Raw genomic sequence first — 22,533 nt, 5'->3', positions numbered from 1 at the left:
AGCTCTTTCAGTACTGGCTTGCACACCTACCACCGAGCTTTTCCCAAGCTCAAGTGGGGACAGTGGTGCTGCCTTGAGGCTCTGGGGCATGTTAAATGCTTGAGAACTGTACACTGGCTCCAGCCCTAGCATTCTTGAGGTTCCATGAGCCACCGTGGCCTGACTGTAGCCCCTGTTATTGCCATGAGTCAGGAGTGACATCAGGATCGCTTCTGCCTCTTCTCTTGGAGGTGGGGATCATCCTGCTGTCCCCTCAAAGGAGCAGATGGGAGAAGGGGACTGAACACTGAGTAGGATCTAGGGCAGTGGGGCTGATGGGAGAGGCTCGAGGTTCTTAGGGCCCGGTTAGGCAGAGGACCCCCCAAACTCCCATCAAACTGAAGAATACAGCCGTGGCAGGGGTCCTGTGCAGGCACTGGCCTTGCAAGGACACAGTCGTCCTCACCTCCTTCCTGCCTCTGAGGCCATATAGCTGGCTACAGCAGCTCTTTATCATGACCTCTTCCAGGCCTACCTTTGTGCCTTCTGAAGCCATGATACGTTGACCCCAGGAATCTTCTCACCCGCAGCCATGGCTATTACCACTTGGTGAACATAGTAGCCATCAGTAGTCAGACACAAGACTCTGCACAGATCTCCATTGGCTCAACATCCACAACTCAGGCCCAAGTCGGGAGTTAACCTGATGACCTACTCTTCCCTCGATGCCCTGAAGTATGGGCTCCTAAACTGTACCACATAAAGCCCCTATTTCCAGTCAATTCTCATTCCCTTCTTAGTGGGAACCCCATGTGAGACAGGAAGCCCCACTGGATCCCTACTGACCCCACTCATATTTTTGAAGCTGAGGATGGAGTGGAGCCCCCCGCAGCACACTGCCAACTACCCTACCCCACCTCCCTCTCTCCTCCCTGGCTGTGTAAGCCAGCATGCAGTACCCCTACCCCTGCTGTGAGCTCACCTGTCCCAGAAGCTAGAACAGAATAATGGCAGGCTGGCTCTCTAGTAAATTACTTCCCATCACTGCAGGAACATTCTCAGCTCTATACTTGTCCCCACCACAGCACTGGACCCAGTGACATCTCCCCTCTCCTTCAAAGCAGACACTCTTTGATCTGGGATCCTGACCCCTCATGTCACCTGTGTCTGGTATAGGAACAGATCTTCCCATCGACAGAGACCCTTTGGCTTCCCACAAAATCAGCTCTGCTATTTCTCTATTTCCCCCAGGGCCACACGTTTCCAAATCATTTCTCCAGAAGCCCTGAGGAAGAGGAGCCACAAGTTCCCTAGAGATTCAGATACCCTCAGGCAGAGGAGCTCCAGTGAGGCCTGGGTGTCACCACCTCTAGCTGCTGCCTGACCTTTGCAACCCTGACCCTCAGCTGATTGGCTCAGGCTGGACCCGAGTTTGTCTGATGATCCAAAAGTTGGGCACCGGGGCTCAGAGCAGATGGACCCAGCATGGGAACAGGCTACTCCACTTGGATGAGTCCTAAACCAAGCATATCTTCTTACCCACACAGCCTGAGGCACCAAGAGTCCTGGGTTCCAGTGTCTGCTCAAGAGGGTTAGTGTGTGGGGTCTCTGCTACTGCTATGTCCTGAAGGAGGGGCCTGGACAAGATGAACTTTTGGATTGGACCTTCTATGCTGAGTGCAACCCCACCCAAAACACAGCTATGTTGTCACAGCCAAGTCAGGGTCTCAATACCTTGGGCTCAGTACCCATACTCATGATCATATCTTTCTGAGCATACATACAGACACACAGCACATATACCCATAGGGGATAACACATGCATCTATACACACTTGCCCATTCCCAGTTACACGCTTACAGTCACATGTTTGCAGGCACCCCCATCACCACACACAGAGTACAGGGGATAACACATCTCAACTATACATGCATCTACACACACTTGTCCATGCCCAGTTACATTCTTGCAGTTAACATGTTTGCAGGCACACACCATCCCCAGACACACACGCTCACACTTACTTACCATTCACTCACTTGCTTACAAGTTCACCCTTGCATACTTTTTTCCTCATGTCTGCGCACACCAGTCACTCTCACTGCCATGTGCAGCACACTGTCCACACACCCAGCTCCTCTCACCTCTGGGAACCTCTCTGCACAGCTGCATACTGTAAACATACCCATTCCCACACATAGGTACCACCCCTGTGCACACTGACACATATAGACACATCCGACCACTCCTATACATGAGCAACACTAACAGGTTCATGCCCCAAACAATCACACACACACACACACACACACACACACACACACACACACACACACACACAATCACTCCAGGCTCTATCCACTTGTCTTATGGAGGTGCAGGCTGTGGCTAAGCTCTGGGCCAGCATTATTGGGGGGACTCGGGGAGCAGCAGGAAGCAGTGCAGGACTACCCCAACCTTGGATTCAGTCCCACTCTAGTACCTTAGCTGACCCACTCCTTGCCTCCCAAGTATCTTATATGCTGCATAGCAAGCAAGCCTTGAATTGGGAAAGACAAGCCTGCAGGCAGAGGGTGGGTAGAGGCCAGGTCTGCCTTGGAAACCCAGAGGGGACTGCAGAAATGAAAGAAATGAAAGAAAAACATAAAAACAAATAAATGTGGGTCAGGAGGGAGCAGAGCCCGTGCAGGGCTGCTCCAAGGTGGCAGCAAGGCACTAACATGGCGTTACTGGTGGCGTCGGAGGTGGCTTCGGCCGCAGAGAGGACTCCGCATTCAGCACACGTGAGGGCACGCCCGAGGGGGGGCACGGGCAGCTGACTGCAAGTGAAATCAAAGGCTGAAACAAAAGCAAACAGGTTCCCTCGGAAACGCGAGGCAAGGAGCAGAGATGGCAGCCCGAAGCTCTCAGGCATCTACGAGACCCAAGCCTAGGGCAGGGAGTAAGGTGGGCAGGACTTCAGACTGCCAGCATCTGCTGACTGACAGCATGCCTCAGTCTCAGTATGGAGAGCAGCAAGATCTGAAGGAGGCTTTGCTATCCTTCCTCCTCCCACATAGGCACACCAGATGTTATCACATGGGCCGGCCTCACAAGGAGAACAGAAATAGACAGGCTGATCTGTATGACAACCCTGTCCATGCATGCCCGTGGATGTGTGAAGGGGGTGTGCGTGCACACACAGCGGGAGAGTGCCTCCTCATCTAGGCACTGGCCCAGGATACCCATAGCTGGGGTCTGATTCCAGCTCCCAGCTTTCCCCATCTCCCAAACCCATTTACTCTGATAGGAGGGGATACAGACATGGCTGCTTGCCCTGTGGCTACTCTGAAAACAAATCAAACAGGCCAGTGCTGGAGAGTCCAGGGAGACCTCCACAGCTACGACTGCAGCCACAGTTCAACCCACACGTGTTCTGGGTCTCAGACTCTGAGGTTGGCCCACTATTCTAAGATGGACAGCCAGGCTGAGGCTAGAAGCTCAGGTCCAACCTCTCTGTCATAGAGGTACTCTCAGCACAATGATAGCTCCCTAGCCTGCTCAAGAGCTTTAACCAGGGCCAGAGTCCACCAGGAACCCAGGGAAGTCACTGGGCAGAAAAGGAGGAACCAGAAAAAGAGAGACAGTGAGAGACAGAGAAAGACACCAAGCAAGACAGGCACAGGGGGGAGGGGCAGGGGTAGGACCCCCACAAAGACACCAGCACACCAGCTGCAGGATGTAGAAGGCTGGACAGGGAGAACTCTGGGCAGGGCAAGGCCACCACCCCAGTTTCCTGTGACCCCTCACATGTCCCTGAGCTGAGGCAGCAGTGACCCCCATGTCATCCCTCACTCCCAGGACAACCCACAGAGCAGGTGCCTGATTAGTGTGGGAGGAGCCTTGCCCCACCTGTCCCTTGCTATCCTCCAGTGATGAAGATACCAAGTAGGCAAGGCCTCTTGTGGTAGGATTCAGGAAACAGGGAAGAGGCTTTCCCAGCCTTGGGCCTGGGGTGTCCTCCCACCAGCCTGAGCCCAGTAGGGGGCGCTCTCTTTGAGAAAGAGCCTTACAGTGTCTGGGGACTCTGCAGGGTCCCAACTTGTTACAGGTCAGTTAGAGAAACTGAGGCACAGAGCAAAGCAGAGACCAACTGTCTAGAAAAAGCCTTTGTACTCTATGCCCCAGTTTCCCAACCTGCTTCAGGACACCTGAATTGTCAGACTGGATTGGGGACTTAATGGTGGGTGGGCTCTGGGTCTTTCCAGCCAAGAAGGGCAAGGTGCCAGGGCCACAGGGCCTACCCTGCCCGCTCCTTCAGCTTCTTGTCCGTGATGCCGTCCTTGGACACGAGCTTGTTGAACACCAGGATCCCGATCACCATGTTCACCTGCCGGGCAGAGGCAGGAGTGGGCCAGAGCCCATGGGTGCCTAGATCAGCAGCGACCATGCCCAGAACGTCCACAGTCTTCCAAAGGTTACTCATGTGTCCCACAATTCAGACCCCAGTGCTGGCCAGGTGGAGCCATTCAGTGCCCCTTTCTCAATGTTCCCACACCACCAACACCCCTCCCCTGGCCCCTGATGATGGTAAGATCCTAATTGTAGATGAGTCCTAGGGTCAGGGATGGCTTCAACTGGCTAATACTGGGCACCCTTTGTTCTTGATCTCCTCCAATCCCACAGACGATTTTCACTGGGTGCCTCCTGAGGGCTCTTAGGGTGTCAGAAACATCTTCCAAGCTACTAACCAAATTACTATCCAAGACAAGAATCAGTCTTAAGTCCACTGTATGAGTCTCTGTGCCCTGAGACCTTGGAACCTTGCCTGTCTTTGACTATCTCTGCCAAGGTGTGGAATAAAGGATACGGTGTTGCTCAAATCTTATTTCTCATCCCCACTTTGAGAGAATTCCCCAGAGCCTCTGGGTAATTCTTTTTGTAGAAAGGCTGCCAGGACCCCAAGGCCTTGACCTGGCCCTAAGGGTCAAAGATCAAGGTGGAAAGATCCTCTGGGCTCTAGTGCCAGAGACCATGCCCAGAGGCCCAGGGACTGACAGTTTCCATGGCTCTGCACAGCCAGGATGTCATGTGCAGGGCCTTGCTTCCTGGGGTAGCCCTGCCTCATAGTTTGCTGACCACAGAGCTGGGCTGCAGGTATTCTAGGCCTGGCTATCCTCTTGCAATAGGCTCTGCTTGGCTGTCATAGCATGAGTGGTCAGGGCACAGGATCCTATGATGCAGCTCCTGGAGCCTGCTCTTAAATGACACTGCTCTGGCCCAGCAGCTACCCTCAGAGGCACTGACCAGTTACATCCACCTTGCCTTCCGTCTGGATGCCTTTGAGGAATAAGGAACAGGGATTCTGGCAGCCACCCAACTGTCTCTACCCACCTACACACTCACCCCAGACTCGACTCTCACACTCTGCAGTGTCAGTCACTCCTGTGCCACCTGTCCACCACACTGACTTGAGCCAAGCTCCCTGGCCACCCCTCTCCCACAGAGGGTAAGCTGGGGTGACAATGACTAGAGAGAGAGAGCATCTACTCCCATGCTGAGCCAGGCCAGCGCTGGTTCTGGGCCAATCCCCACCTATAGTGCTGGACTCCTCTCCAAAGGCAAGGCCCCGCTGACACCAGGAAACAAGCAGCCTCAGCTCTTGGCACTCTGGGCGCTGACAGTTGCGGTGGACATGCGTGACCTGAGCCAAGTCTACTCAGTCCCTGTAGCTTCAGCTATCCATCTGTCCATCTGTCCCCACCTCCCTGTTACTCACCAAGCTCACAAAGGCCTCTTGGCAGGTACATATTCAGTGCCCAGTACCCAGGAAAGCCATGCTCATGGAGATAAGAGGGTCACAGGGTACCACACTGAGTGACTGGAGTGGGGTGAGAGCTGCCACTGCTGGTGACCAGGTCCCCACAGGCCACCTAAGGGGCAGGTAAGGACCCAGGGGTCCAGCCGTGGAGGGAGGGGAGGGAAGAAGAGGGGAAGGGTAGGTCGGTACCAGCACAACTGCAGCAGCCGGTCCCACGAAGGCATACAGAAGTCCCCCCTCCAGGGAGAGCCAGCAACTGGGGACGAAACAAGCAGTCAGAACCAGCACCATGCCCAAGACAGAGTAGGCAACAAGTGTGTTAGGGAGTGTGTATGAGCTGGGCGGCCAGGAAAGGAATCGGGAAATTTGCCCACACTCTTTTTGTGGGGGGCGGGGGGGGTTGGCTCCTCAGGAGTCCCCATGCAGCCACCGCTACCCCCACTTACAGATGGAGATGTGGCCCAGAGTGAGGATCTGCCTCCTCAGAAGCATGCATGGCATGAGGTTCCTGTCCTAGGTCACTAGGCTGATGCTCACCTGCCTAGCTCTCCGAAGCCCAGACCACTGTCAGCCCCTGGACACCATCCATGACACCAGCAGATCAAACCCTAGAGCAGCGGTTCTCAACCTTCCTGATGCTGTGACCCTTTAATACAGCTCTTCATGTTATGGTGACCCCGGCCATAAAATAATTTTACTACCTCATAACTGTAATTTTGCTACTATGACGAATCGTAATATAAGTATCTGATATGCAGGATATCTGACATGTGACCCCTATGGGGGTTGAAACTCGAAGGCTGAGAACCGCTGCCAGAGGCAGTACTCAGAGTGCTACAGGCCTGTCCCCAGCCCTGGCCTGGGCATTCTAGCCAATGCTGTTCTGCATGCTCCTCTTCATCCTCCAGAATCCCATCAATGTCTTCGACATGGCTCAAACATCAGGGCTCCAGAGTCCTGCTACCCACCTACCTGGAGCTTTGGAGTGAGTCAGGTTTGCTCTGACTCACCTGCTGATGGTTTTAGACACACAGCTCCCAACTAGTGTGAGCCGGCCAAGCCTGCAGTCTCCCTCCATTCCCCTTTCTGCCTCTATCCTGAGCCTGGGATCATGTCTCTGCCCGTGGAGCCCACACTGCTTTAGGTCAGCTGTTGTGGTCCCAGGGGCTTCATCTGTGGAATTGACTGACCCTCATAAAGCACATGGGGAGGGTGCATCTGCTGTTCTCAGGGGTCACCCTTAACTCTTGCACACATGGAGAGGGTGACTTCAGAGGCTCATGGCCATCGAGGTCACCTACCGAGGAAGCAGGAGGCTCTGATGGCCCCAGACATTCTTCTCATCTCCCTGACCAGGCTGGACAGGACCTAATTGCTTAGGAGTGAGAGAGCTGCCTAATGGCCCTCCCTCTTAAGGCTGGCTGATACAGTTCCAGCAATGTGGGCATCTCCAGGGTCTGCAGAAAGCTATTCCGTCCCCACCTGCCCAACTCACTAGTTCATGGTGCTGTACCCCTTGGCCTTGGTGAATCCCACAGAAATGGCCACCACCAGCGCAGGGAGCCCTAGAAGAGGAGCAGAAGAAAGGGGATCAGTCCTGCCACCCCCTTTCCACATGGGTCGAGGGACAAGCTGCATGTGGGAAGTCCCAAACGAGGGCATTACTACACAGGAAAGAGGTGGATGGGGGTGGGATGATGCAGGACTGCAGACTAGAGGGCGGGACGCAGCCTGTTGTCACTGAATCCCATAGAAAGAGGGTATCCTTGTTAGAGCATGTGTCCCAAGCGCTATGAAAGATACGGTATACTGTCATTGTTATCTGAATGCCTATGGGACAGGTTGGGCTGCATTTTCTGGCAACCTCATAAAGGAATGGAAGCTCAAAGGGAGAAGCCAGAAGAGCAAATGGAGACTCTAGACGTGGTAAAAACAAGCAGGGGCCAGGATAAAAATGCTGAGAACAGAGACAGTTCATCATCTTGATCCAGGCTGCCCATCCCCTGAGGCTTGCTTACCCCAGCCCACTGTATACCCTCTCTCCAGCTGTGTGCCTTCACTCCTGGACACTAACCCTGGCCCGCTGCCCACCCTCACATACCCCAACAGCCCTAGCCACAGTCCACCCTCACCTCCCAACCCCAGCTGCCCTGCTTACCCCAGCCCAGGCAGAGAAAGCGCTTGCGGACGAGCCGGCTCCGGAGGCGGCCGGTGACAGCCATGTAGGATTGCCAGGCCTCGGTGAGCACCCAGCAGAATGAGGACAGGAAGAAGAAGTGCAAAAAGGCAGCCACCAGTGTGCACACAACCTGGGCAGACAGGGGCCAAGGGCACTGGGCAGGTGCTCCCGGGCTCTCACCCATCCCCTGTGTGCATGTGGCAACAGACGGGAAAAATCTGGCACCCAATGACTCTGAGACCAGACAGTTCTGGGCAGGAAGCAACCTGGTCCTCACCCTGACATGGACCACTTAAGCCTAAGGTGTTAAGTGCTTATCATCCTCCCCCATCTCCTAGCAAACTGGGCCCAGGAACCCACTGAGAAGCTCCAGTCAGGTCTATCCCTCAGCAGGGCTGAACCTGAGGCCCAGGAGTCAGGGAGACACACACCTAAGACCCACATCAATCACAGTGACTGTGAATTTCTTCCATGGCACACAGCAGTGTCTGTGGCTAGACCTTCTCTCTGTCTCCAACACATTAGGGTAGCCCATGAAGACCCCCTCTCAAAGCTTAGCTCCCTGGGTCACATTTGGCTAGGCAGGGTGAGGAGGTCACAGCGCAGGAGTGAGGAAGGGGTCCTAAGATAGGCAAATGGAGAGCCCTCACACTGAGCTGCCTAGTTCCATCTTCACACCAGAGAATACAAGGCAGGGCAGGGCGGGGCGGGGTGGGGTGGGGCAGGCCGGGGTGGGGGTGGGGCAGGGCGGGGTGGGGCGGGGCAGGGCAGGGCAGGCGGGGCGGGGTGGGGCAGGGCGGGGCAGGGCGGGGCAGGCCGGGGCGGGGCAGGCCGGGGCGGGGTGGGGCGGGGCAGGGCAGGGTGGGGCGGGGTGGAGAAGGGCGGGGCAGGGTGGGGCGGGGTGGAGAAGGAGGCTGCCTACCTTGTTGCGGGTCTGGGTCTGCCCAATGAGAATGAGGGCATTAGAGGAGATGATGGACAGGCAGAAGTTGATGAGGATGACGGACCGCTCTGAGCGAATGTACCTGTGAGAGGGGTCAGGGCCTGAGGTTAGCACCTAACAAGGACCAAGGTCATGTGGCCTGCCTAAGCACTAGAGTTCCCCTTCCTCCCTGAAATTACTGCCTGTCTTTACCATCCTCACCATGGCTACTGTCATTCCTAACCCCATCACTACCATCACATTCACCGCCACCACCATTACCACCCCAACCTTCACCACCATCATCTGCACCCCCAGTACCACGTCTACCATAACCATCACTACCTTCATCACCATCACTATCACCATCACCATCAACAGCCATACAGCCACAATGGCCATCACAACCATGGCCAGCATCATCACCATGAACCACCACCAGTCATTGGGAAACAAGATCCAGCTAAGTGAAGAGCAGAGGGTCCCCTTAGCTAAGCCTTGGGGTTGATAAGCTTGCTGCAGGCATATCCCTCATTTCACTGTCCCCTACTCCCCAACTGGCCATCAACAGTTCCTGTCTGCAGCTCACAGGGTACAGGGATGCCAGCAACGCTCACTGAGAAAGGCGCTTTAAACACCAAGCTGCCTCCTCTCCAGGTCAGAGTTGAATTCAGCCTCTGAGCTCCAAGCTCCAGATGCTCTGAGATCCCCAGAGGTTGAGCAGAGGGAGTCCTATGGGAGGCATTCTGGATGTTCTGCCTTTGGGAAGAACGCAGAGGGCACCTGACGCTAGAGGCTGCAGAAACTGCCGTCCTCCACCAGTCACATCGATCTCTTCCTGTTACCCACAGGCAGTGACTGGCACATCAGTTTCAATCATTGGCTACCATCGTATGGGGCAGAGAATTGGAATAACCAGTCGCAGGGGCCAGCCACGGCACGGGGAGCCCTAGAACAGCTCTGTGTACAACGACCTTGAATGTTCTCAATGTAAACGACTGGTTGGGGAACTGGATGCTGGTGAGCATGGAGAACGCCACCCTACTGGCTCATGCCGCTGGTTACATATACCTACTGGTGGGGGGCATGTGCACAGACGCACCTGTGAGCTCAGTGAGCTCCTAATGCCTTAGCCATAAGATGATTCACACTATGCAAGTCTCCTAGATACACACTTGCCTGGAGTTTAGCTAGGCTGTGCCACCCTATAATCTACACATGGTCAGATAGGGCCTGCAGTATACATAGGTCCTGATGATCCTGGTAGCCTCGGGATGCTGACCCCAGGGAGTCTGCAGGCCCAGATATGAGAGCACACAGGAGTATTAGGTAGCCACAACCCAAGTATGCAAAAGATAACTGCTCTATGTGCCCAGCTGGGGCCTGGGCTCAAAGTTGGTGTCTGTCAAGGAATGTAGTCAGGAACAAGGACCCGTATATTCAACATGCACCCCCCATTCTGTCTCTGTGTCCCCCTAGTGCCCAAGCAATCAGGAACCTGGAATGGAAACAGAGGTAGCATAGGACGAAGGGGTCAGCTGGTTCAGAGTAGATGGTACAAGGGGGAGGGAGGGAGGGAGGGAGGGAGGGAGGGAGGGAGGGAGGACTGGATCTCTGGCTTCTAGAGTGGGCACCTACCTCCACACAGACACGTAGATGATGACCAGCATGAGCAGGGTGAGGGAAGACACGCCACAGCCCACGATGAGCGTCACAGATGGCACGGTCACCTTATCCATGGTCTGGGAAGCAGGGGAGACAAGGAGTGAGATGTGACCCATGGTGAGCAACCAGAGGTCTGGCCCAGGCTCCGTAGCCCCGGGGGGCTTGTGCTCTTCCACCCCAGTTCTCTGACTTTCTCTGCTGGGCAGGTTTTGTCCCTTGCTGAGGAGAAGCCCTTGCAAGTATAATGACAGTCACAGGCCACACCTGGCAATAGTCCTCACCTCCTTCGTGTCACTGCCCCTCAACTCCGGGAGGGTTCACCCTACATCACAGGTAGGGCAAGGGAGGCATAGACTCAGCCTTGCGCCCACAGTCAGCTCTTCAACTGTGGCTGTGCACTGCCAGGGCCCCAGGGTGGTGTCCACCCCCAGCTCCTACTAAATCTCAGTGGGCAGCCAGCCAACACCCCCAACTCCATGGCCACCCACCCCAACATTCTTCCCACAGTTCCATTTCTCATTGCCCTGCCAAAGCTCTTCCTTTTGTCTTTCCCCTGCTCTGTGAGGTACCTTGATTCACCTCCATATCTTGGCTGTCCCCCTCTCCCTGCTTGGTTCAGTATTCCCAATCCAGGGCAAAGGCCGTTGGGCTGCCGTGTTTCCATCTCAGAGACTGTAAACTGCAATTCACTCTGCCCAAAACTCACTTCCCAACTCCACAAGACTAGGGCCTTGGCCGTTCTGGTCTGGCTTATCCTTGTGCAGGGGCAGGGCCCATAGACCCAACCATTCTCTACCATATGCCCAGCACAGCAGGCTGACCCTGCTCACACAAGGGGGTGTTCACTGCAAATGATGACACAGGCCATGGCTCACACCATAAGCCATGTGGTACCCCAGGCCATAAGTCATGGTAGAAATAGAGGAAGCTCTGCACCACCCCTCATGCCTCCTTCCTTTCCCTCTTCCAGAATGGAAAGAAGCCTGAGGTGGCCTAACTAGGCTCTGGACCCAGGGTGACACAGACAACATGCTTAACACGTCCACAGGCACCCAACTACCTGATACACATATAGATACATATACCCCTGGCACAAGCAGGAAGACTCCCACTCTGGCCCTAACACCAAGCCTGTCCTTCATGCATGCCAGGCACCTATGTTACAGCTGAACCTACCCTGGACAGAGGCTGAACTCCTGCTGCATGAAGTAGCAGTAGGCTCTAATTACCCTAGGCCCCTGGGTCTTGCAGGAGACCTGGGTGACCAGCCCTGTGTCTCTGCAGCCTCTAAAGTCTCTCTCTAGCCATACTCATGAGTGATGAGTGGAGACGTCACTGCATCCGCTACACTGAAATGCTGGACATCTTTCCCCAGGCATGAGCCCTCTAGGATCACACAGTCCTATCACACTTTCCTTTACCAATGAAGAACCTCGGTCCCAGGTGAGGGGAGGCCAGGTAACAGGGACAGGTGGGGGTTGTGGCCAGCAAAAATCCCAAGACTCTTGGAAGGTCACAGTCAATTGAGCAAGTGGCTCACACCCCTGCCACGGCTGACTCCACTTTCGACCTCTATGGCCATCTGCCTTGCCTGCCCTCATTAGGGCTGGCAGCCACCAGACACCCCTAGCCTGCTTGCTTCTCCCGAATGGCACTCATGAAAGTATTAGTTCTGTATTCTATGGGGCCGGGGGCAGCTGCAATCTGTGAGCAGGAGTGTCAAGAGAATGCCAGGCCTTCTAAGGAGGGTCAGACTGGAGACCCCCAGGACAAGAAACAGACCCTAAACCTAGAGAGAAGACAGGACCAGGCTGGCCCACTGTGGGTCATCAGCTTCAATGCCAAGCTCACCATGCCGGAGGGCCTTTGCACAGGCTGTTCCTATCACCCACCACTGTCCTTCTGACCTTCACATGCCTGGCTCTTCTCTCTCTCTCTCTCTCTCTCTCTCTCTCTCTCTCTCTCTCTCTCTCAAAGATTTATTTATTTGATGTGTGACTATACTGTAGCTGTCTTCAGATACACCAGAAGATCCCATTACAGATGGTCGTGAGCCATCATGTGGCTGCTGGGAATTAAACTCAGGACCTCTGGAAGAGCAGCCAGTGCTCCCAACCTCTGAGCCATTTCTGCAGCCTGGCTCTTCTCTTAGCTAAGATGTTGCTACCTTCTAGAGACCCTAAGAACATTCCGTCTGATCCGGCCTCAGGTTCTCTGCCTGCCACTTTCCCTCAAGGACTCTGAATAACTCATCTGCACTTCACATAGCTGCTGTCAATTTGCACCCTGTATGCTCCCTAATTCTGAGTCTTCACATGGTCTACACACCTCACCTCCTAAAGAGTAGCCTCTAGCCCGCAATGCCAGCTTCCACTCTGTTTCTTGATCTAGTGAGTGCTGATACCAACTAAGCAGTGAGCCTTGATCCTTGTCACAGGTTGAGCTCTGGCCATAGTCTCCTATTGAGTCCTGACCCTGGAGACAAGCTGAACTCTGACCATGTACACACTAAGCCCTGATTTCAGTCACAGGCTGAGCCACAATCCTGGCCACACTCTGAACACTGCCCCTATTCACACTCTGAACCCTGCCCCTATTCACACTCTGAACCCTGCCCCTATTCACACTCTGAACCCTGCCCCTATTCACACTCTGAACCCTGCCCCTATTCACACTCTGAACCCTGCCCCTATTCACACTCTGAACCCTGCCCCTATTCACACTCTGAACCCTGCCCCTATTCACACTCTGAACCCTGCCCCTATTCACACAGAGTCCTGATTATGGTTACACTCTGAGCCCTGACCAATCCCAGTTATGCTTTGAGCCCTGTCCCTGATCATACTCTGAGTGTAACCCTGGTGACACTCTGACACCTGACCCTGCCACATCTGGGCCTGACCCTACTCACACACCTGTCCTCATCCTGGTCATATGCTGAGCCCTGAGTCAGGTTATATGTTGATACCAATCCTGGCTACTTAAACACAGGACTAGGGTCTGGTCCCCTACCAGCTAAGTCTGAGGCATGTCCCAGAGGCAATGACACCAACAGCTGGCCTCACATTGTGTTTACTATGGCCAGGCTGTGTCGGGCACCATAAACACACCGCCTAGTCCATCTACAAGGCTCAGGCAGGTGGTGCATCCCACTCACAGGTGTGACTCAGAGCGGTTACTCACCTCCCGCAGCCGCAGCCCAGCAGCATCTGCGCCCACACCCTGGCTCCCAGCCAGCTTCCCGCTCCTAGGTCTGTCTCCCTCATAGCATGTCTTGGCCAGTTTACGACCCTAGCTTTGGTGCCACACACGCTACCTGCACCTCGGGCCCTTTAGACAAGAGTCCCCCGGGCCATTGTGTCTGGTACATTGTCTCTGCTCAGGCTGAGGTACCTCCCAACTATCTGGTCCAGTCCTGTCGAGAGGAACACCTGTCTCTCTCTGCAGTCACCTAACTCAACTTCGGCCAACTCTGCAGCCAGAGAGGTTGTCCTTTGCTTGCTTATTCCTGCCAGGGTTTCATGTCTCCCCTGCTGGTCTCTGCCCTGTCCTTCCTGTCTTTCCTTCCCCTGGTATGAAGCTCAGCCCTACCTCTCACCCTGTCTACCTTGTCTCCTGTCCTATACCCAATGCCTTTCTCACACCTCCCCTATCCCTGGCAGCTCTATGCCTTTCTCACCTAAATGAGATGACTGTCGCCCCCTGCCCCAAGCTAGGCTAGTGAACTCCTGTGAACCTCACTCCAAACCTCCTCTTTACAAACTCCTTCTAGATGCTGATTTGGGGGAAGGAGGCTGCTGATTGCTTCCAGGGCCCCCAGTCTCCCTGAAGGGCACCACCAGGTTCTGCCTAAGCCCCCAACCCTAGACATTCAAATGTCAGCTTGGGCCAAGTAAGCCAGCTAGAAGTCAGGAAGACCTTAGCAGGAGCACTTTCTGGTCCCTCCCCTCCAGCATCTTAAGTGAGGTCTCTCCCTGTGGAAACCAATATGGGTGAGCTAGGAGGGTTGGGTGAAAAGGAGAGGAGAAAGACCAAAAGGAGTTCTAGTGGGAGGTAAACAGAAGCCACACCCACAATAGCCATCCAGCCACCCCTATACCCTGCTCAAGCCCTACACTAAACACAGGCTGCTTTCATGGGAGTCCTGCAGTTAGGAAGGTCTGGTTGCTATCACATCACACAAGTGAGGGAAGAGGCTCCAGGTGGTACCACCTGGCTCTGAACTCAGCTTCTGCCACCTCGTCTGGGCTACAGAGACTAGGAGCTCTAAAATGACACCCTGCAGAGACACTGTTATATGGCCACTGACCTGAGATGCAGAAGCCCCCAGAGCATCCATGGATTCCTGCCACACAAAGCAGAGCCGGGGCGCTCGATCCGCTCCTCCCCCTCAGGGTGGCCTCATTCTCCCCGTCCCAGGCATTTATGGTCAGCTCTACCTGTGAAGGCTCCACACTCAAACCCTCTGTTCCCTCCCAGTGTCACACCAGCTATGGCTGCTCCAGGGGTCCAGCTCACAACAACAGTGCTCCTCTCTAAGGTTAAAGTCCCCCCTCCTTTTCACAAGGGAAACTGAGACTCTAACAGACAGAAGGCCAATCCAGGATAGTGCTATGTGTAAGAAACAAGCCCATTTTCCCAGTCTTCAACTCCGATCTCCTACAGCCCAATCTTGGGCTAGTACAAAGGAACCAGAGACATGGTCTCTGCTAATTCTCCCTGGTCTGGTCCTCCTTCCAGGTCCCTCGTCTTGCCCACAGACCTTCCAGTATAGGCAGTCCCAATGATGGATCTGCCCAGTTGGAAGGCACATGGGACCCAGATTCACCATGGGATCTGAAACTGGCCTTTCTTGGCCTCAGATTCCTTGACTATCAAAGAGGAGTTTGGTAGCAACTACTGAGGTCCCTCTAGTTCCGACCCGCCATGAGACCCCAGCTAACATAGTAATCCCTTCTCACTTTCAGAGAGTAAGAGGGCAGTCAAGCATCTACATGGAGTTTGGGCTCACAGAGGGCCAAGATCTGTCTGCTCACAGCCAGAAGAGCCAAGTCCTCTCCCCCAGAGTCCTCCATTCCAATCCCAGGGCCCCTTCCACAAGAGAGCTGGGCTGGGCTAGGGGCCAGAGCTCAGACCCTGGCTCCTTCCGTTCTTGGGCCAGTCTGGCCCAAGAACTCTGCAGCTCCAGCCCCTACCCCCACTCTCCTGGCCTTCCTGAGGCTGTAAAGACAGGAAAGCCCACCAGTGTAGAGGGTTGGGCCAGCACCCAGAGCCCCAGGCAGCAAGCTGGCCTGAGATACTGTCACCATAGAAACCAGCAGCCCCCACAAGAATCACAGGAACAAAAAAAGGAGGCCCCTGAGACCATAGGCCTGTCTAGGGACTTGGGCCAGGCCCAGCAGCCTCAGCCACCCCCAGAACCCTGCCTGGGGACACAGCCACCTCCGCAGCCCAGGCTCCACTGGGGCGGGGGCAGGCAGAAGCACTGAGCGAAGGAGCTCCTCTTCTCTGTTCTCTAGCAAGCAAAGCAAAAGGGTCTACAGGCCCGCCTCCCAGTCCCAGTTCTAAGGTCTCCAAGGCCCCAGGCCTCCAAGGAGAGTGGAGACAGGACCCACCTGACAGCCACTTCCTGAAGGTCTCTAAACTCCACACTGCCACCCACCAGGCTCCCACTCACCATCTCCAGGACTTCAACGGGACACTGTGGCTGCTAAGCGCTGAGACCCCTGGGGGGCCGGGCCTGGCCCTGCGCCTCCCGCCCGCCCGCGCTCACATCCCCGCCCGCGTCCCGCGCCCCGAGCCCCCCGCCGCCCGGGTCTCACCGCGTCGGCGCTGAGCTGGGCTAAGATGGCGAAGGTGGAGAGCCGGTCACACAGGCAGCGCGTCCGGAGGGCATCGAGGGGCACCGTGCGGCAGCCGCGCCACGACCAGGGCCCGAGCTGCGGGGGGGCGGAGGAGGAGGGTCTGCGGGCGGCGGGACGGGAGACAGCGTCAGCGGCGGCGCGCGGGCCCCGCGCCCGCCCGGCCCGGCCCGGCCCGCACCTGCGCCCGCCGCGCGACCGCCCCGCCGCCAAGACCCGCCGCCCCGGCGCCCATGGCCGCGCTCTGCACCGCCCGCCGCGCGCTGGAGACGCGGAGCGCGGCCCGCGGGAGCGCGGGCCGCGGGAGCGGCGGGAGGGAGGCGGGAGCTGGCCCGGGGCCCGGCCGCCCCGCCCGCCAGCTTGCCCGGCCGCGAGCCCGCGCGAGCCCGAGGCCCTGGCGCGGGGGCGCGCGAGGGGCCGTCCCGGAGTACCCCAGCCTCACAGCCCAGGGCTCTTCCGAGCTGGTGACCTTGGGATGGCTCCATCCCGCGCGGCTGCGCGGCCGCATCCTCCAGGACAGGCAGCCTGGGTATCTGCGGCTCCAAGTCCCGGACTAGCACAGCCCTCCCTGCAGGGAGCTGGCCAGCTGCTGGAAACTTCCCTCTGCGCGCTGACCCTGGTCCCTCCTGCTGCCTCCAGGCCTCCGCTGGCCCCATTTCAGTTAAGCAAAGTGCTAGCTATGTTCTGGGTGCACCAGGATCTGAAGGATTCCAGCAAAATCCCCCGTCCTCCCCTTTCTACCTCCCCTGGGGCCTACCAGGCAGTTCTCTGAACAGAAAGTTGCCAGCGTCCATCCTTCACCCTCTGGCCCTGGGGCTGATCTTGCCCTGCAGGAAGTGCCAGAAGGCACCTTTTTTGGAACTCAGTCCTGTTCCTGTCCCAGAAGCACCCAGGATTTGGGGTATCCAGAGTCTTAGGTAGGAGTGGTCTCTTGAACCCAAGGCCAGGAAGACTTCACTCTTTCCCAGTCTAAGGCTTTGGGAAGCCAGCCAGATGTCCTCTCTGTGCACCCAGGAAGACTGTAGCTTCCATCCCTAGTCAGAACAATGGCCTGAGGCCTTTTCCAGGCCACCTCCACAGTGCCAGTGGAGACTATAAAATTCATAGACAGGAATGGGCCTGCCTATCTACACCTGCAGTGGGTTTTCTTTGGTTGCTTTCCCTGGTGGCATTGAAGAACTGCCCTGTGCATGGCCCTGACCAACACATAGCCCCGACCGCACATAATACTGAGAACGAAAAGAATAGCCAGATACCTGGGTTCCAACATTACCTCAGCTACACCCTACCTGTAGGAGCACAATTACTTTCACCCCCTTGCCTCAGTTTCCTTGTCTCTAAAGAAGGGATGGACCCCAACATAGCACAGGGCTGCACAACTCAGTGCCTGACTGGAATACATGCTGGCAGCCAACAGCAGCTTCAGCTGTCAGGAGTCTAAACCCTCCCTTAATTCCCAGTGACTCCATACTTCCTTCCCCCTCTTCTCAACAACCCAGTGAGTCAGGCCCAGGGAGACAGGACCACAGCATCTGCATCTCTCTCAGGGTCTCTCTGCCCCTCCGAAAGAATTACTCTAGAGAAGCCTGTCTTAGGTTATGGGCTAGCCCAGGAGCTGCTGCTCCAAGCTGTGTGAGCTCCTTTCCATCCCCTATACTTGTTAGCTCACTCTGAGATGCAGTGCAAGCTGAACTACAAGGTCACTGGCCCATGAATGCCAGGATTTGAGGCCCAGGGTTCTACCTGAGGGCACTCTTTTTCCACAGCAAGAGCAATAATACAGAGTAAATAGAGGCCAAGGAAAGGCCTTCATGTACAGGATCTTTGTCCTCAGGAAAACCTCTGAGCCTTCAGACCCTGTCTCATCAGAACTTTGCAGGTCCCCAAAGGGTTAGCCACTGTATCAACTCCAGGGGACCGAGACTACCACTACTCCAGAAGCCTTTCCACCAACTTGTCACCCTGCATGCCTAGCACTCCACATTCCTGGTTATAGCTCAGAACAAAAGCATATTTCCCCCACTAGAGAAGACTTCAGGTCCAACTGGGAAGTAGCTAAAATACCAAGAGTACAGGAAAGGAAATGTGTGTCCCCCTGCTCAAAGCCCCTTGCTTTGAACAGTGCCCCAGATTCTGCACCATCCCTAGAGATTTTCTAAGATCACCTTGTGTGTCAGATATGCACTATCCCTCACCATGCCCACTCTTCAGGTCAGGAGCCATGGAGTCCTGGCTCTCACTGTACCTCTCTCAAGGTTAGGAGTGACAAAGGGACAGTCTCATGCCACAGACGACAGACCAGACACAGAAGGCCAGCACAGACTAACAAATGTCACCAGCATGCACACATTCCAAGAAAGCCCTGTGTGCTAGACTGGCAGGCTGCTGCTGCCCTGTCCTCGTTGTTGGCCGTGTGGCCGCTCTTTAGAACAGGACACACTGAGCTCTCAGCTATCGTACCTGCCTGATGGTTGCTGGGAAGGCTTCAGAGGACAACACCCTAAGGCAGGGTGAGGGGAGCTAGGCTGGCAGCCTGGCGGTTTCCCAGACACCCTGTCGGGTCTACAGGACGCCAGGCTGACTGCTGCTGGCCACCACCTGGGAGACCGCCAGCCTGAGAGCCAGAGTTGCCCAGGACCTCTGCTGTGGCACCAATTAGCTTAGTCTCCCAGGGGCAGGGGAGGAGTGGCTGCCGCCTTACCCAGATGAGGGTCATCAGGGCCAGACTCTCCAGTTCCAGGCTGTGGAAATCAGAGAAGGTACCTGTGTGGGCCCAGAGAACCAGCCAGCCAGCCGGCCAGGCTTGGCATGGAAAGAGGGCAGAACTAGCCTCTGTTAGCTGCCCAGACTACCATATGGGCCCGCCTCTGCCTGCCTACCTCTCTAGTCAAGTGCCACGTGTGTTAGGAGTATCGTGGGCACCCCACGTGCAGCCCAGGGACAAGTCCTCTCTTCACCTCCCTCCCCAGCTTCCGCTCTGCTCTGAGGCACCTGTGTGTTTCATCTTCCTTTCTCCATCACAAGCCTCAGGTCAGCTTTGTAGACTCTAAAAGGAAGCTGTGCGGGTGCAGCTGACCACACAGCAAGATGGCAGCGGGGCCTAGATTCCAGCTTCTCTCTACTGCTGCCCCCAACTGTCCCCATCTGAACCCTGGCTGAAAGTAGATCTGATCAGGCCCTTTCAGCAACCCAGAATCCAGATGGGCTGCAAGCCAGGAGGAGAGCTCAGTCCGAGAAGCCATGGAGCTACCCCCAAAGCCCTGGGCCACAGTTATTTCAGCAAAAGTGTAGAGGTTGCCCTAGTTGGTGGACTCTTGTACTTTTGACGCCCTACCTGTTGAAGGTGGGGGAAAGCCCCTATTTCCCCTTCCATAAAATTTTGGTTCCTAACATCTGGAAGTTCTTCCCCAAGCCTGACTGAAAGCCACTCTACTGCACGAATCTCGACTCTCAATTGCAGCACACGCAGGTGCCCCTTTCTTGCTTGCTTGCTTGCTACGCCCACAGCAGAAGCTGTTGTCACCTGTCGTCTGAGCCTCAGAAACGTGATCTGGGTCATCCAGCCAGGTCCCTATCCTGGACCAGGACTAAGGAATCTGGGCCAGTCATACCTGCCCACCCCACCCCCCAAGTCATGGCAACAGATCTAGAACTGGGGAAGGAGCTGGGCCAGTGACCCCTTTCTGGACACAGAATAGAGAGGGATCATAACTAGGAACTCCCCTCCTGTGTAGGTGGAGGCCTGCCACCCTCAGACGGGTACCTGGATGGATCTAGATAACGCCCATCTCTCTATATGCCACGAGTGACCTTTCTTCATCACGGAAATTCTATTTGCCTCCTGCCGTGACCTCCAGTGATATCACCACACTTGGCCCTGGACGCCATTCTCTGTCCCGTCACTCCACGTCTAATGACCCCCTGGCCTGATTCAACTTCCTCTACCCCAAGCACAGGTCCTGACAAATCACAGTCATCCCCTGCCGAGCAGGCATATCTGCAGGGTAGGGTATCCAGTACAGACCCCAGGAAAGTAAGGCAAAAAGGAAGGATAAAGGCCCAGTAAGGCTCCGTGGATACCACTCGCTCACTCTGTCCATGGGAAACGTGTCCATTCCCTGCCTCCCCAGCGTCTGCACCTGCTGTTCACCTGTCCTAGCAGCCTCTGTCAGGGTGGTTGTCTCCTGTTGGCCTGGTGATCCAAAGGGAACCTGCTGGGATCGACCACCACCTGACTTCTACAGCCACAACTCCCACTGTAGCCCCCGAGCCAGTGTATCCCTTACTGCATTTAACCCTCAACTCCAAGGGCAGAGTCACAACCCTATCCCCAGGTCCCAGGGACAGTGGTACAAGAACGATATTCACTACCGGTTGATTGCCCAGCATCTCCCTGCAGGCACCTCAAGTAGCGTCCAAAAGAGGTGGACCCAACAAAATTGGAACACCCTGAGGGGACATCCCTGCAGCTGGCCACAAACTCAGCTTCTGGTCCTGCTCTCCTAATACTCGACAGCCCAGGAGAAGGAGTGAACAGAGATTCCTGACCCTATCCAACTCAGAGCTCAGCTGCCTGTTAGGCAGTGGGTACGCAGTAACCTGTACTTGTTCAGAGAACGATAGATTCTTCAGGGCCTATGTGTTCGAGGAAATTGAGGGGACAGTATGCAGAGAGTGCATGGAGCCCACCACCCACTGAGCAAGGGCCCTACTGCATCGTGATGCCTCCCGCCAGCCCACGAGCAGGTGCTATTATAGGACTGTGCCTGTCGGGGTCCCCTTGGATCTGATGGGCTAATTCACACCCCAGTATGAATGACTCATAGGGTGTCCACCCACAGGGTATAAAACAGCCAGGAGTGGGCACGGTGCACCTCAGCGGGGGATCTTAGGCTCTGGGCAGGGGTTGGGACTGAAGCCTCTGCAGTTGAGGGGGTTCTCAACTGGGCCTTTGAGAACCCCCATGAGCCAGCTCCCATCTGTATCCCAGAAATCAGCTCCCCTGATCCATCTCTGTCCCGGTTCCCAGACGATTTAGTCACACCTCCTCTGTCAGGTGTGCCCATTTCCCAGAGACATCTACCGACTTCTCTCTCCGCATCAAGATGGCTGCTGCTGCCTCCGAAAGGCTCACTCAGATGCTCGAGCTCTGTCTTTTCTTCCTGTCACCTATGTTCTGGACCACTATGCCCAGCCTTGGCGTCAGTCCATCCCCCTGCTGAGTTGGCACCCCTCCTGTGCTGTTTCTGAGACTCTAGTCCTGGTCTGGCTTTCAGAGATCCAAACACTTGAAGTCTGGTGCCCTCGACTAAAGATAGGTGGCCATCTGAGCCCTTCTGTGCACCTCAGATCTGTGCAGGGCCTTTGGGGCTTCTCCTGTTCCCCCGGACCCTGACACCAGTCTCTTCGTCTCTCCTACCTGGCGCCAGACACTACCCTGGGGCTTCTAGTCTCAGAATGTCCCCCTCTATGCTTAGTGGCTCCTCTCGGGTTACCCAGGCAGGGCACATAGGTCATGGTTGTCTGTAGGACTAAGTGGGGAACCTGCTAACAGTGGACAATGACCTACCCTGGAGAACAGGGTCCTGCTGACTGTACCTGGTTCAGAAAGGTGCTTGATACCCAAACTGAGCCCCTGTCTCTCTCCTAGGTTCCTGTCTATGACTCCTACAGACACACATACTGGCCTGTCACAGTCCTGCCAGTCAAGGGGCTACTGTCCAGACGACACAGCCCTCAAACCCTATCGTTTCAATGACAGCTGAGCTAGCCCTGGCTGAGCACTGAGCATTCCTGGTATTGCCCTAGGTCAAGATGATCTACACCCTAATGGAGACCCTAGCCAAACTAGCCTCATCTACAAGACATCCTTCCAGACTTCCATGTGTAAACCTTCCTCCTCTACTTGCCCTATCATGTCCCCATGGTCACTTTGGCTTAACTCTTGACTTATGCCATGAAGAAGGGAGCTAATGCCCATAGGGGGCCTGTAAACCTTTCCAGCCCCAGCCCCCTCCCACAAAACCTACGCCCATCACCAAACATTGAACAACACAGGCCAATAGCATCTGCAGTCAGTATTTACCACCAGCGACATCCCCACCCCAGGATACTCGACTACCTCCA

The 22,533-nt window shown here is 55.6% G+C and overlaps 1 protein-coding gene across 16 annotated transcripts in view; it reads right to left on the bottom strand.

Annotated features, from left to right (window-relative positions):
• The window catches only part of Adgrb1 (adhesion G protein-coupled receptor B1), a 72,212-nt gene that overhangs the window by 9,034 nt on the left and 40,645 nt on the right, over nt 1-22,533 (bottom strand). For 5 of the 16 annotated variants that reach the window (XR_010053007.1, NM_001170597.3, XM_063263859.1 and 2 more), the window contains exons 18-24: nt 16,369-16,510; nt 10,520-10,623; nt 8,882-8,984; nt 7,939-8,089; nt 7,276-7,345; nt 5,970-6,036; nt 4,264-4,349 (exon numbers count right to left, since the gene is read on the bottom strand). Coding sequence is in view for 15 of the 16 variants with exons in the window: in NM_001170597.3 (NP_001164068.2) it covers nt 4,264-4,349; nt 5,970-6,036; nt 7,276-7,345; nt 7,939-8,089; nt 8,882-8,984; nt 10,520-10,623; nt 16,369-16,510 (723 nt within the window). In the remaining variant the exon portion in view is untranslated. Of the gene's footprint in view, nt 1-2,700; nt 2,819-4,263; nt 4,350-5,969; nt 6,037-7,275; nt 7,346-7,938; nt 8,090-8,881; nt 8,985-10,519; nt 10,624-16,368; nt 16,511-16,588; nt 16,744-16,876; nt 17,022-22,533 lie in introns of those variants that run through there. The other 11 variants (XM_063263857.1, XM_039079532.2, XM_063263858.1 and 8 more) reach the window with 7 other exon arrangements.

The sequence above is a fragment of the Rattus norvegicus genome, chromosome 7 (genome assembly GCF_036323735.1).
Source record: "Rattus norvegicus strain BN/NHsdMcwi chromosome 7, GRCr8, whole genome shotgun sequence".
NCBI classification, from domain to species: domain Eukaryota; kingdom Metazoa; phylum Chordata; class Mammalia; order Rodentia; family Muridae; genus Rattus; species Rattus norvegicus.
The sequence above is the reverse complement of the archived record's forward strand: the minus strand, read 5'-3'. Positions and strand labels throughout refer to the sequence as shown.